Below are 13,689 nucleotides of genomic sequence, written 5' to 3'. Positions count from 1 at the left end.
TGGGGGTCGATTGCTGGGGCCTGTGACCCAGGGAGGGCTGGGCTGCCAGGGCCACAAGATGCTTGTCTCAGAAAAAGCGCTTGGGAGCTATCCCGAGGTACCCTAGAAGTCACAGCAATGCAAACTCGTGCACCCTCTCCTAGTTGGAGCTAGGGTGTCCAAACCACCGCACAGAACCCGGGTTGCTGTTCAGGCGGCGGGTACCGATTCGAGTCCGCTGGAGCCTCATGCTGACTCTGACAGGAGCGGAAACCGAAGGCAGTTGGAAAACTGGGCTTGGGATAGGGCGGAAGTGCCGAGTTTACGGACGTCTTGGTAAGGGCGGAAGTAGGTGCCTCAGCGGAAGTGGCGCCAGTAAGGGCGGAAGCAGTGTGGCTGGCGTCAGAACTGGGGTTCCATCCCCGGTGGGCTGCCACCCTCCCTGGGCTGCCACAATGGAACTCAGTGCCGAGTACCTCCGGGAGAAGCTGCAGCGGGATCTGGAAGCGGAGCACGTGGTGAGTTGAGCGGCCTGGGCTCGTCCAACGAGGGGAACAGGGCTCCTGGGGGGCGGACTTGGCAACATCCACGCCATTCTGCCCCATAGGAAGTGGAGGACACGACTCCCAACCGTTGCGCGTCCAGCTTCCGAGTCCTCGTGGTGTCGGCCAAATTCGAGGGGAAGCCGCTGCTTCAGAGACACCGGTGAGATTCCGGGAACACCTTCTTCAGCGCGGCCCCAGCTCTGGGACCACATACCGGGTCGCTTCCTGAAACCTTAACTCTCACTCCCATCCATAGACCACCACCCCAGGGATCCCGCCTTCGTGGCCCCAGCATCAAATATTGAGACTTAAGCCCTCTACCTCTCTTGTTCCCAGGTCCCGGGGACTACAACCTGGAGGACCCCTCCAGTCTCCCGGCAGACCCTAGCTTCAGGGACCACGACCCAGGCCCCAGCCTGCCCATTTCTAACCCCATCTCTCTCCCAGGCTTGTGAACACTTGCCTAGCAGAAGAGCTCCTGCACATTCACGCTTTTGAGCAGAAAACCCTGACCCCAGAGCAGTGGGCCCGTGAGCAGCAGAAATAAGGGACCCGGACCTGCACCCGCATTAAATTATGAATCAGGGCCATCTTCTGTGTCAGTGTGTTGTGTGTATGGGAGGTGTGCAGAGGCTGGGTCTAGGGCCTGGCTTCTCCCTGCCCTCCACTCTCCATTGTTTTACTTTGGACAAGTCCCTCTCCACACATAGGCCTGTGTCCCTACTTATAAAGTGAAACGTCTGTCTTTAAAGTCCCTTCCGGCGTGGGCCTTGGTGGACTCCTTGGATACTTCCAATACTCACCCAACCCCCCATTCTTTGACCATTTCTGGGCTTTCTGTTCAGTCCTCTTTCAAAATATACAGATGAGAAAGTGCCCAAGGTTTCAGGACCCTGGGAAACTTGCAAACCTCTCCTTCCCAGTATATCACTCCAATGTCAAAGCATAATAGAGGATTCCACATGCCCCCTACAAGTCCTCCACAGCCTCAGGAACCTGGTCCCCCAGCAGGGGCTTCCCAGCGCCTGGAATGCTGGTGTTTTCTGGCCCCTGGAGAAGGTCCTGTGACCCTTTGGTCCTGGGCTTGATGTGGCCACAGCTGCCCCCCAGAGTGAGGTTTTTCTGGGACGGAGAGGTGGGCTGGGCATAGGGGTAGGGTTACAGCAGGAAAGTAAGGTCACCAGAGCCACACAATTGGGGCAGGTGATGCCCTGGTGTCAACACGGGTGACAGGGTTGCCTAGGCCTTACACAGACAAGGTCTCCACGACCCAAGAGGAATAGCAAGTGTCCTAATTGGGGCCAGGGCTCTTTCCGGGAAAGAAATTGTGGGTTTCAACCATCCCACCCACCCTGTTCCTCTGATTTCAAGGCCAGTTTCTTGGCCCCTAAATTACTGTCACAAACACCCCCTCCACCACCACCACCACCTCTCTCTTGTTTCTCTAGCTCCTCGGAGCTAGGAGTCATGGTGAGTAGGGGCTAACCTTTCTGAGTTCCAGGGATCCTTTCCTGAAGTTTTTTTTTTTTTCAGTTTCCCTGGACCAGGAGAACTAGTAACTACTCGCAAGTCTGCTTCACTGGGAGGGCCCAACATCGCATCGTGTGTGTGTGTGTGTGTGTTGGTAGGGTGGGGGTGGGGGGGTTAGGCTCAGACTCCAGCTCCAGATGGTCTGCTTCTCTCTATGCCACACCCCTGATTGGATCCACCCCCCGTGTTCACAGAGCTGTGGCAGAATCCCTCCCCTTTCTATAGATGAGCAACGGAGGCCTGGAGAAAAGGGACTTGCCCAGGGTCACATGGCTTACATAGAGATTGAGGCTCAAGTGGGCAGACAGGGACATTTGTATGGCAAGCCCAAGGGGAGTAGAGGTTCACATGGGACATTTCCTCCTTGCTGGTCCCTGCACGGATGAACGAAGCCCTGCTGTGGCCAGGACACCCATCCTCAATAGCCCTGTGTCCCAGCTCAGGGGGTCACCTGCTAAGTTGGCCATCAAAAACCTACTTCCAACCCCTCTTCCCCCAAGCCCCTCCCCACTCCTTGCCAATACAGGTCCCTCTTATAGAGGCCAGGCCCAGGCAGAAGCCACCGACAAGGCTCAAGCAGCAGCCGCACGGTGCAGGAAAGGCTCTGAACTGGACGGGAAGACTGTGTCATAACTCAGGATCTGCCCTCTCCTGCTCTGCCCCTCAGTTTCCTCACTTGTAAACTAAGGTCAGGCCCACTATTTTGGGCCTAAGCTTCCTCCCTACAAAGAACCCCTTATTTTGATCCCTTGGGCCTACAGCTTGACAGCTGTCATGTAAGCACTGGTTGCTTCATTTCCCCAAGCAGCAGGGTCAGGACAGCTGATGTTGCGGTTGACTAGCAAAGGCAGACTGGGGAGTAAACATGAGAATGACTGAGGCGCCATCCAGGCTAGAGCCCTGAGCAGCCCAGACCTACCAGCTGGAAAGCAGAGCAGGCTCCCCACCTGTATCAGCACAGGGTGGCTCCCCCCTGCCCCACAAAGGCCTGTTCCTATCTGCGGAGGGCGGGGGTTCCCAGGCCCCGGGATCTGCTGCCTGATGATCCGGGATGGAGCTGATGTAATAATGATGGAAATAAAGTGCACACTAAATGGAACGCACTTGAGTCATGCCTGAACCATACCCCAGCCCACACCCACCCCCCTGATCTATGGAAAAATTGGCTTCCATGAAACTAGTCCCTGGTGCCAAAAAGCTCAGGGACCACTGGCCTAGGGTCATCTAGAGGCATCTCTCCAGCCCCTTGCCAGGGGTCAGGCTCATCAAGGCTATGGAGAGGGAAGCACAAGGCAGGTCAGTTCAGCATACCCAGCATCCCCTTGACTAGTCATCAGAGTCTGCGAGGTACCAGAAAATAAAGCCATTTTATTATTATTTTCTTATCTGCCATTGTGGCCTGAGGAGTGGGAATGGAAGGGAGGGAGGCGAGGCTGTCGGCCCCAGCCGATGGTCCTCTACTTGGCCTGGACTGTCTCCTCCAGCCTATCCAAGCGCTTCTGCAGCTCCTGCACCGTGGCCTGGAGCTTCCTCATCTCCTCCTCCAGCCGGGATATGGCATCCTGGGGAACCCCACGCAGCATTAGCCCCAGCCCCTCCTGGGCCACTAGGCCTCCTCCCTTGAGCCCCCAGGGCTTGGACCCCTTTGCCTCTCATCCAGAGAACTGCAGGCCTATAAGCCTGGAACCTGTTTTCTGAGGCCTCAGGATTATCCACTCCCACCCCCCAAAGGATCCCCAATATTGTGTATGTAGCTGCCCCCAAACGCCAGCCTCTTTCCACTGGGTCAGTGACCACATCAGTAGCAGCCCCTGCCCTACCCCACCTTCCTGCCCTGGTTCCCAGGCTCCCATCTGCCTCTCACCGAGCTGGGAGCACCACTGGCCTCAGGTGCCGTCCTCTTGCGCCCAGTGTCCAGGCCCCGGTTGACCCTCAGTTCCCGGCTCTTGGGGGGCACGTAGCCATCTTTGAGGGAGATGAGGAGGGGCCCAGCATCCCGACCCGCCAGCCACTCCTCAGCCGTGAGGGCAGCATCAGGCCCTGCAGTGGGCGGGTACAGGTCTTCCTGGAACAGGTCCGACTGTGGGGCAAGGCCAGGACTGGTTAAGAGAGTGCTCAGGCCACACCACCACCCGACCACTCCGAGAGCCTGAGGGGGGACGTGGGAGCATCACCTTTCTAGGCACCGTCATGGCAATGGGTTCACACTTCCGCTCGTGCAGCTTGTAGAATCTGTGGAAACGGGAAGGTGAGCAGTGCCCACAGCATGGCTGGGACTAAAGGTCAGCATGGGGGTCAGCGCTGCCCAAGGAGCACACTCAGGTCAGGGGCAGGGGCAGTCACCTGGCAATCTCACACTTGTTCACCTCCAGACCACGTTTGGGCATGTAGCCCATTCCACGCTGGGACTCCTTGGAACTGAACATGGAGAGATAGTGCAGGAACGGGGCCTCAGAGGTGATCTCGAAGTACCGGATAGAGCTGTCCCCCTGCAGGCAGTAGGTGCATGGGAGGGTCAACACCAGCAGATGCCTCCAGCTGTGGTCCTTTCTAAGTCCCCCTGCCCACCTCGCTCCCCTGACCCCCTGCCCAGCGGGGTCACCTTGCCACAGAGGTAGACGATGTTGGTGTCAGGGTCAAAGAAGGGCAGCAGGACACCACTGCTCGTGTCCAGTTCCTGCAAGGACAGTGGCTCCTCCAGGTGCTTCTGTAGAGATGGGCAGGAGACAACCATGAGCCGGGCCGTGTCAGGACTCCACCACTGGAGGAGTGGGGCCCAGGGCTGAGAGGCCAACCAGCGGAAACCCCCATCTCATGGCGGATAAACAGGCCCTGCCCTTCCAGCCAGGCACATGGCGGGGCAGAGGGTACTAAACCTGGTCCCTGCCCAGCACTCACCGTGTCCCACAGTGCCACCTGCCGCTCGCTCATGCGGCTGAAGCCCGTGGTCAGGATCTTTCCATCGGATACAAACACGGCACGCACGGGCCGGGTCCCCTCATGGGGACGGTCTTTCTCCTGGAAGGAAAGGGAGGGGACCAGTCAGGCATCCGCACACACCCTCTAAGGGCCAGGCCCCAGCTGGGAGCTGGAGACGGCGGCATATAAGGGGGCCTCATCGGGGGTGGGGGGTAGGGAGGGGTTAAGCTCTAGGGTCAAAGGTCAAGGCAACTCACAGCTACTATGGTGCCTTTTCGGGGCTCAATGATGCGGACTCGCTTGTCACGGCAGGAGGTACAGATGAGGGCGCCATCTCGGCTCCAGTCCACGCTGTAGATGGTGTCCGGGTGCACGTTGGAGCCCAGCGTCAGCACGGCCGCCCCCGTGCCCACGTCCCACACCAGGATCACATTGTCGCAACCTGGGCGATGTACCCAGTGTCAGAAGCCAGGAGCCTCCCCCCTCACTATCAGGCAACCAGCCCTCCCTGCGTCTCCCCCTTGGCACCTGCACTGAGCAGCACGTTCTGGGCCGTGGGGTGCCAGGCCACAATGCCCACGCGCTTGGTGTGGCCCTCCAGGGTGACGACAGGCTCCCGCAGGGGCAGCATCAGGCCCCCATCAGGGATCTCCCACACCTACAGAGAAGAGGTGAGCGAGTGAGTCTTGGTGGCACCCAACATCAGCTCTAGTGCCTGAGCCCCCTCCTGGCCCCTGGGTCCCCCCCACACTCACCATGACGGAGCAGTCCTCGGAGCCACTGGCAATGACGTTATCATTGTGTGGGCACCAGGCGATGTCCAGCACCGGGGCCGTGTGGCCACAGACCATAGGCGCATTCTTGTCTACACGGCCAGTCTGGAGGACACAGCGGGGCTTCTGAGGGAGGTGCTCTGGCCCTCTAAACCCAATCCCACCTCCCCATGCCCCTTCAGAGAGGCACAGAGGGAAAAGCTGTGGGGTCCCTGGGAGGCAGAGAGGGGCCTAGGGTGGGAGGATTTGGGGCTCTTCCCCAGTCCCAGAGCTGTCTGGGCAACTCAGAGGGCTGGCCACAGGTAGCGCAGGATGGACATGCAGGCTTGGTCCTGCCCCTCTGTCAGACCCTGGCCAAGTTCCTGCCAGCTCCATCTCAGCTTCTTATCCGTGTCCTGGAGCCTGGTACCCCCACCCTCACCCCCACCCCAGATTCTTCCATGGCACGACAGGCCAGGCCCCCAGCGTGAGACAGGCTGAGGGTGTGGTTGTATCAGGGCTGGGGTTCCCCAGGGAAGCGTGTGTGAATGATGGGGCTGTGGAAACAGGTCCCCACGCAAGGACAAGGATGGGGAAGTCTGTTATAACGGGTTTGAAATGGCTGCTTCCGGGGACGGCTGCTACAGCAGGGTTTCCTGTGTGAAGCGCGGGCCCAGCTCTTACTCCGACAACCACTTCCTCTTCTCTATGTTTCCATCGGGCCTTTTAAGGTAACAACTGAGGGCCCATCTCCCCTTCCTGTCTCACCCCCCAAGAGCACGGGAGTGTGCTGGGGCGGGGGGTACGCAGACAACAGGGAGGGTAGGGTTTGAGGGAGACCAGGGTTGGCGGAGGGGGAGAGGGTCTCTTACCTCATCCCTGCCTGTGAGCTGGGAGCCACTGAGCTCGCTGGGTTCCCAGGGGCTCAGGGAGGTCCCTCCAAACCCTAAGAGCACTGCTGGGCCCGCCCAGACCCCATCCCAGGCCTCTCTGTGCAGGAGAAAGCTCCAGGCTGAGACTTGGGAGGGCTAATCCTGGGTCTGCAGGACTTGCTATTTGGCACTTCCCGTGTCACCCCCCACCCTGAGCTTCAGCTCCATCCGAGCGCTGCATGGAGGCACTGCAGGAAGCGTAAGGTTCATGTGGCTCAACCCGGTTTTGCAGAGGACAACACTGCGGCCCGGGATGGCTGGGTGACAGTCACCTCATCGGGGCCACCAGGGGGCCACTAGTGACCTGAGGCCCCCTTAGGAGGAGGACCTGTCCCCAGGGCTCCAGGGGCTCACCTTGCCCAGGGGCAGCACCAGGAAGGCCCCTCCCCCGCTGGCCTCACAGATCAGGGCCACGAATTTGGGGTTGACAGCGCAGAAGCCACTATCCCAGGTGTTCTGTGAGACGCGCACATCCTCATAGCACTGGTCGGCCTTGGCCGGCTGTCCAAACACGTGGCGGAACTTGCTGGAACGGACCACCTGCCGGCTCATCCTGGTGAAAGAGGGGTGAAAAGCTTTTCTCCCCTCAGGTCAACCCTGACCTTCCAGTGGCCCCCATCTCTCCCAGGACACCCACCCCTCAGTCTGGCGGTCATGGTCTCAGCTAACTTCCCTGCCGCTCTCCTGTCACTGATATCCGGCTACCCTTATACATGCCTTGCCCACCCCTCCTCATTCCTGGCTGACCTGCAAGGCCCACCGTCTCAACCCATCCCAGGCCTGGCTTCCGTACCCTCGGCCTCCACAGCAGAGCCTGGGGTGAGGGGTAGCACCTAGTGCCAACTTGACCGCGGACTGGCTGACAGACACAGGGCCCATCCTCTCTGACGGGCCACCCTCCATGGCCTCAGGACAACAGCTTGGAGGGTGCACTCAGCCTCAGCGTCCAGACCTCACACCCTCACACCCACATGAGGAGCCGCCTAAAAGGCAGAGGCCCTCCCCACCTCTAGGCCCAGGCTGGACACATGGAGGGAAATGGCATGTGGGTTTGCCTGGGAGGCATGTCCCCCGTGGCCGGAGGGCTTCCCAGCGGGTCTCTGGGCACCAGAAGCAGGCAGATGGCTGGGGTCCCAGCATCTCCTCCTTCTCACACCTCATCTTCTTGCCCCAACTTAAGCAGGTGCCCTTAAGTGCCTTCTCCACCCCACTGAAGCCATCCACAGGAAGGAAGCGGCCGGTGCTCACTTATCAGAGGTGCAGCGAGAACGATTTTCCTCCACGGCTGCGTGGACAGCGAGCAGAGCCAAGGGACCTGCCTCTGGCTCCCCAGGCTCCAGGCCCCATGCTGGGGCCCCAAAGCATCTTCTGCCAGCCTGGTGTGGGGGTCCCATGGCCTCTCCTCCACCGCCTCCCTCGTGCCTAGCCCTTCTCCCTTGGAGCTCCCGCCACCCTCACCCACCCTGGGACTGGAGGAGGCTTGTGGATCCACCTGTCCAGAAAGCGGATGAGGCGCCTGTGAGAGGAGCTGGCTGGGGTCAGGGGACTCGTCCAGGAGGGAAGCCTGGGTCTGGGAACAGGGGAGCCCCAAATTGGAGGCTGGGAGACAGGAAGCCATCGCCCCACCCTGCCTCCTCCCCCACCGCAGGTACCAGGCCCCGGAAACCACGGAAAGGGGAACTTGGCCTTTTCTTGTTTTGCTCTCAACCCCTTCCTGTCTCCAAGCTCAGGGCAGCTACTGGGCTCACCCCACCCTGCCCCTCACCGCCACCCCAAAGACTCCGTTCTGGGGAGAGGCCGGCCGGCGGGTGTCCTGACCCCCGGGCTCCCCCACCTCCATCTTGGCTGCGTGGTCCCTCACCCTCGCCCCCTCACGGAGCTCTGGGACACACGGGTGGACCCTCCCACGCGCACCCACACGCTCAGGCGAGTCCCTCCACGCGGGGCGTGGACGGGCCCTGTCCCCACCTCAGAGCCAGCGGCTCTGACAGTCTGTCCACCCCCACGGCCGGCTTCTGCCAAGCTCTCGCCTGCCCCACAGGTGGCCCAGGGCAGCGATGCCGAGCCCGGGTCGCCGGGCTCCAGCCTTACCTGCGGCTGAGAGATGAGCGACCCCTCAGACGGAGGAGGGCGAGGAGGAGGAGGAGGAGGAGGAGGAAGGAGCCGGCGGAGCCTGAGACCGTCCGCGGAGGATGCTCTTGTCAAGACAATGAATGAGAAGCGGCGGCGCCCGCCTCCTCAGGGGTGGCAGCGCCCCTTTGGGCGGAGCTCTTAAAGGGGAGAGCCCTTCCCTCCGCCGAGGCGCCGCCTCGCCCACCAGCCCGCAGCCTCCCCTCCCTTCCCGCCGCGGCGCTCAGCGCCTCAGCTGCCAATTCCAAACCAAAACAGATGCTGCTGGCCAGTCGCTGAGAATCTAATCTTCACTTTTTTAATGTCAAATATGCAAAAATAACCTGTTCCTTCTTCCCTTCTCCAGCCCACCCCCAGCCTACTCGCCATCCTTTCCCTGGCATTCATAAAATGGCTCATCAGTTCCCTCAAAGTGGGCCTTAGTATAGCCCCCATCCTTAGCAAAGGCTGTGTTACCATCTCTCTGCCCCACCTCCAGTCAGGGAACAAGTGGTGGGGGGCCGCAAAGAGGAGGGGGAACGTTGTGTCCACCTGCACCAAGGAGACCTGGGGTCTATTCAGGCCCCTACATGTACAAATGGGTGGCCTTGGGAGGGTCACTTAACCTCTCTGGGTGTGTCTTCACCTAGAAGCACCCCGCCCTGCCTGCCTCCCAGGGGCATATGACATAATTTGGTGTTATAGAGGTGAAAGAGTCAGAGTTTCTGCCCCAAAGAGCTCTCAGCCCACTGGAAGGACAGGCACAAATTAACAGCTCCAAGAACTAAGCAGAAGCTGGAGCCTGGGCTTGAGACTCAAGAGGAAAGGGTTCATTCCCATCCTTTGGTTCAGAGACTCTGTCATGGAGGTTGCCATGTGAAGGTTCAAGAAAGGCTACTCCAGAATCAGATGCTTTATGGATTTGACTCCCGGATGTCACACCTCCTGAGTGATCTTGGGCGGATTCCCTAACCTCCTTCAGCAGCCTCAGTTTCTCCATCTGAAACAGCGTCTGACTCACCTCATGACGTTATAAGAACAGAAAGCCTTCTGCACCTCATCCAAAGTGTAGCAAGTGCTTAATACTACCTGGCATGTAGGAAAAGTGAGCCCACACAGAGGACTGCCGATGCAAGATATGAGCAGACATATTCTAGACATCATTTGAGTAACTGGTCAAGCTGTGCCTGAATCCCTTAACCTGTAATAGGTTCCCTTTCCCAATTAAGTCAATGCATTTGAGTTGGATTTCTGGCATTTACACCCGAAAGAGTTCTGACTGGTACACCTGCCAGGAAGGAGACAGGACCACAGGCCCTTCCAAGGTGCAAGATACACATAGTAAAGAGGAACTGAAGTGCTGAACTCAGAATATTCAAACTCATTAGCAAGGCCCGAAAGATCTCCTCTGATCTGTCCTGCCCTAAAGGGTCTGTAGAACATGATGCAGTCAGCCCAGAGAACCTTTGCTCCATGGTTTTTGGGATGCCTCAGCGATGCTTTCTCACCTGTAAAAGGTGCACAGCACTGCTCACTTACCCTAGAGTATGTACCCATCACCCAGGTTCAATAATTACCATCAATCAGGACTCTCTGGTGGACCAGTGAGGTTAAGAATCTGCCTTGTAATGCAGGGGACAATGGTTTGATCCTTGGTCCGGGAAGATTCCATATGCTGCAGGGCAACTAAGCCCGTGCACCATGACTACAGAAGTCCGAGCACCTGAGAGGCTGTGCTTCACAAGAGAAGTCACTGCAGTGAGAAGCATGTGCAACTAGAAAGTAGTCCCAGCTCGCTGCAACTAGGGAAAGCCTTCGGGCAGCAACGAAATCTCAGCACAGCCAAAAATAAAATATATAATAAATAAAAATTTAACAGACGTCCCTGATGGTCCAGTGGTTAAGGCTCTCTGCTTCCAATGCAGGGCGCACGGGTTTGATCCCTGGTCGGGGGACTAGGATCCCATATGCTGTGTGGTGCAGCCAAAAAATAAAAATTAAAAAATAAAATAATCTTTTAAAATAAAAATAAAGGTCTTAAAATTTTTTTTAAACAAACAAAAAACCCAGTTACCCAATTACCATCAACTGGGAAGCAACAGTTAGAACTGGACATGGAACAACAGACTGGTCCCAAATCGGGAAAGGAGTATGTCAAGGCTGTATATTGTCACCCTGCTTATTTAATTTATATGCAGAGTACATCATGAGAAACGCTGGGCTGGAAGAAGCACAAGCTGGAATCAAGATTGCCAGGAGAAATATCAATAACCTCAGATATGCAGATGACACCACCCTTATGGCAGAAAGTGAAGAACTAAAGAGCCTCTTGATGAAAGTGGAGCCTCTTGATGAAAGCGGAGAGTGAAAAAGTTGGCTTAAAGCTCAACATTCAGAAAACTAAGATTATAGCATCTGGTCCCATCACTTCATGGCAAATAGATGGGCTAACAGTGGAAATAGTGGCAGACTTTACTTTTTTCGGCTCCAAAATCACTGCAGATGGTGACTGCAGCCAAGCAATTAAAAGACACTTACTCCTTGTAAGGAAATTTATGACCAACCTAGACAGCGTATTAAAAAGCAGAGATAATACTTTGCCAGCAAAGGTCTGTCTAGTCAAGGCTATGGTTTTTCCAGTGGTCATGTATGGATGTGAGAGTTGGACTGTGAAGAAAGCTGAGCGCCAAAGAATTGATGCTTCTGAACTGCGGTGTTGGAGAAGACTCTTGAGAGTCCCTTGGACTGCAAGGAGATCCAACCAGTCCATCCTAAAGGAAATCAGTCCTGAGTGTTCATTGAAAGGACTGATGTTGAAGCTGAAACTCCAATACTTTGGCCACCTGATGCGAAGAATTGACTCACTGGAAAAGACCCTGATACTGGGAAAGATTGAAGGTGGGAGGAGAAAGGGATGACAGAGGATGAGATGGTTGCATGGCATCACCGACTCAATGGGCATGAGTTTGGGTGAACTCTGGGAGTTGGTGATGGACAGGGAGGCCTGGCGTGCTGCAGTCCATGGGGGTCGCAAAGAGTCGGACGTGACTGAGCGACTGAACTGAACTGGGACTTCGCTGGTGGTTCAGTGGTTAAGAAGTCACCTTCCAATTCAGAAGACATGGGTTAGATTCCTGGTCAGGGAACTAAGATTCCACATCATGGGGCAACTAAGCCTGCATATCACAACTACTGAGCCCATTTGCCACAACTAGAGAGAAGCCCTTGCTCTGCAATGAAAGATCCCGTGTGCTGCAACTAAGATCCAAGGCAGCCAAAAATAAGCAAATATTAAAAAGAAACAAGAAACAGTTACCAACATATAACCAATACTGGTTCCATCTTCCACATTATTTTCTTGGAATCTATTAAATCCCAGACAGAATACCATTTCAACTTAAGTACTACTGTATTTATTTTTAACAGATAGACTTTTCAACTCAGAGTTTTTAATAAAATTGCATTAACTTTACAGATTGATTTGAGAAGGATATTAAGACTTCCATCCATGAATGTATTTTTCCATATATTTATGTCTTCTTTTATATCCTTTAATATAATTTTATAATTTTCTCTGTAAAGTATATCATTAGATTTCCCCTCACAGGTGTTATTATATTTTTGTGGCTATTTTGAATGGATTCTTCTCATTTGAGTTGTAACCTTATTTTATTTCCTTTTATTTAAAAAATACGTATTTATTTCATTTATTTGGCTGTGCCAGGTCTTACTAATACTTGCAGCACATGGGAATATCAGTCTTCATTTCGGCTTTTAGTTGCTGCCTACGGAAAGTTTAGCTGTGGCATGTGGGATCTAGTTCCCTGACCATGGATGGAACCCAGGTACTGGGAGTACAGAGTCTTAATCACTAGAGCATTACTTAAAAAATAAAATAAACTTATTTCCATACAATAAAATTCATCTTTACTTCCATACCATATAACACACTCAGTTTAAGTACAATACATGGATCAATTAGTTTTGACAAACGTATATACCTATGTAATTACCAGGCTTCCCCAGTTGCTCAGCAGTAAAGAATCTGCCTGTAATACAGGAGATACAGGTTCAATCCCTGGGTCAGGAAGATCCCCTGGAAGATGGCATGGCAACCCACTCCAGTATTCTTGCCTGAAGAATCCCATGGACAGAGGAGCCTGGCAGGCTGCAGTCCTCTGGGTTGTAGGGAGTTGGACACAACTGAAACGACTTAGCAAGCACACGCATGTAACTACCACCATAATCGAGATATGATTATTTCCATCATTCCCAAAAGTTCACACCCTTCTACAATCAATTCCCACCCTCAGACCCCAACAACCATTGATCTACTTTCTGTCAGTATAAACTAGCTTTGCCTGTTCTAGAATGTTCCATACAGATGAAATCATACAGTATGGGTCTGGCTTTTTTTCATTCATTTCATGAGAAACCTGTATGCGGATCAAGAAGCAACAGTTAGAACCCTGAATGGAACAACTGATTGATTGAGGATTGAGAAAGGAGTAAGACAGGGCTGTCTGCTGTCACCCTGTTTGTTTAATCTATATGCTAAAAACATCATGAGAAATGATGAGGTACAAGCTGGAATCAAGATAGGCCCAACAAACATCAACAACCTCAGATATGCAGATGATACCACTCTAATGGCAGAAAGCAAGGCAGAACTAAAGAACCTCTTGAAGAGGGTGAAGGAGGAGAGTGCAAAATCCAGCTTAAAACTAAACATTAAAAAAACTAAGATCATGGCATCCAGCCCCATTACTTCATGGCAAATAGAAGGGGAAAAGGTGGAAGTACTGACAGATTTCCTCTTCTTGGGCTCTAAAATTACTGTGGATGGTGACTCCAGCCATGAAATCAGAAAATGATGGCTTCTTGGCAGAAAAGCTATGACAAACCTAGACAATGTGTTGAAAG

General features: G+C 54.8%; 2 protein-coding genes across 8 annotated transcripts; one reads left to right on the top strand and one right to left on the bottom strand.

The window, feature by feature from the left end:
- The first annotated feature begins 227 nt into the window (after positions 1 to 227).
- On the top strand, positions 228 to 3,153 carry BOLA2B (bolA family member 2B). Of its 4 annotated transcripts, XM_044936244.2 has the most exons (4): positions 228 to 497; positions 587 to 684; positions 2,058 to 2,126; positions 2,555 to 3,153. In XM_044936244.2, the coding sequence occupies exons 1-4, from the start codon at positions 228 to 230 to the stop codon at positions 2,685 to 2,687; spliced, it is 570 nt and encodes a 189-aa protein (XP_044792179.1). In that variant the 3' UTR covers positions 2,688 to 3,153. The 4 variants fall into 4 exon arrangements, with proteins under 4 accessions (XP_044792179.1, XP_044792180.1, XP_006070565.2 ...); XM_044936245.1 differs by lacking the exons at positions 2,058 to 2,126; positions 2,555 to 3,153 and adding an exon at positions 972 to 1,114 and having other exon boundaries at positions 625 to 684; XM_006070503.3 differs by lacking the exons at positions 2,058 to 2,126; positions 2,555 to 3,153 and adding an exon at positions 972 to 1,114.
- Positions 3,154 to 3,402: 249 nt separating this feature from the next.
- On the bottom strand, positions 3,403 to 8,911 carry CORO1A (coronin 1A). 4 transcript variants are annotated; one of them, XM_006070501.4, is made up of 12 exons: positions 8,749 to 8,903; positions 8,120 to 8,227; positions 7,012 to 7,210; positions 5,729 to 5,851; positions 5,502 to 5,631; positions 5,231 to 5,415; positions 4,953 to 5,072; positions 4,657 to 4,761; positions 4,398 to 4,543; positions 4,229 to 4,286; positions 3,919 to 4,134; positions 3,403 to 3,616 (listed from the first exon to the last, which is right to left on the bottom strand). In XM_006070501.4, the coding sequence occupies exons 3-12, from the start codon at positions 7,207 to 7,209 to the stop codon at positions 3,512 to 3,514; spliced, it is 1,386 nt and encodes a 461-aa protein (XP_006070563.2). In that variant the 5' UTR covers position 7,210; positions 8,120 to 8,227; positions 8,749 to 8,903; the 3' UTR covers positions 3,403 to 3,511. The 4 variants fall into 4 exon arrangements, with proteins under 4 accessions (XP_006070563.2, XP_006070564.2, XP_006070562.2 ...); XM_006070502.4 differs by having other exon boundaries at positions 8,150 to 8,227; XM_006070500.4 differs by lacking the exon at positions 8,120 to 8,227 and having other exon boundaries at positions 8,749 to 8,911.
- Positions 8,912 to 13,689: the final 4,778 nt, after the last annotated feature.

Source organism: Bubalus bubalis, chromosome 24, assembly GCF_019923935.1.
Source record: "Bubalus bubalis isolate 160015118507 breed Murrah chromosome 24, NDDB_SH_1, whole genome shotgun sequence".
Classification (NCBI taxonomy): domain Eukaryota; kingdom Metazoa; phylum Chordata; class Mammalia; order Artiodactyla; family Bovidae; genus Bubalus; species Bubalus bubalis.
Note: the sequence above shows the minus strand (reverse complement) of the source record. Positions and strands in the feature narration are given on the sequence as shown.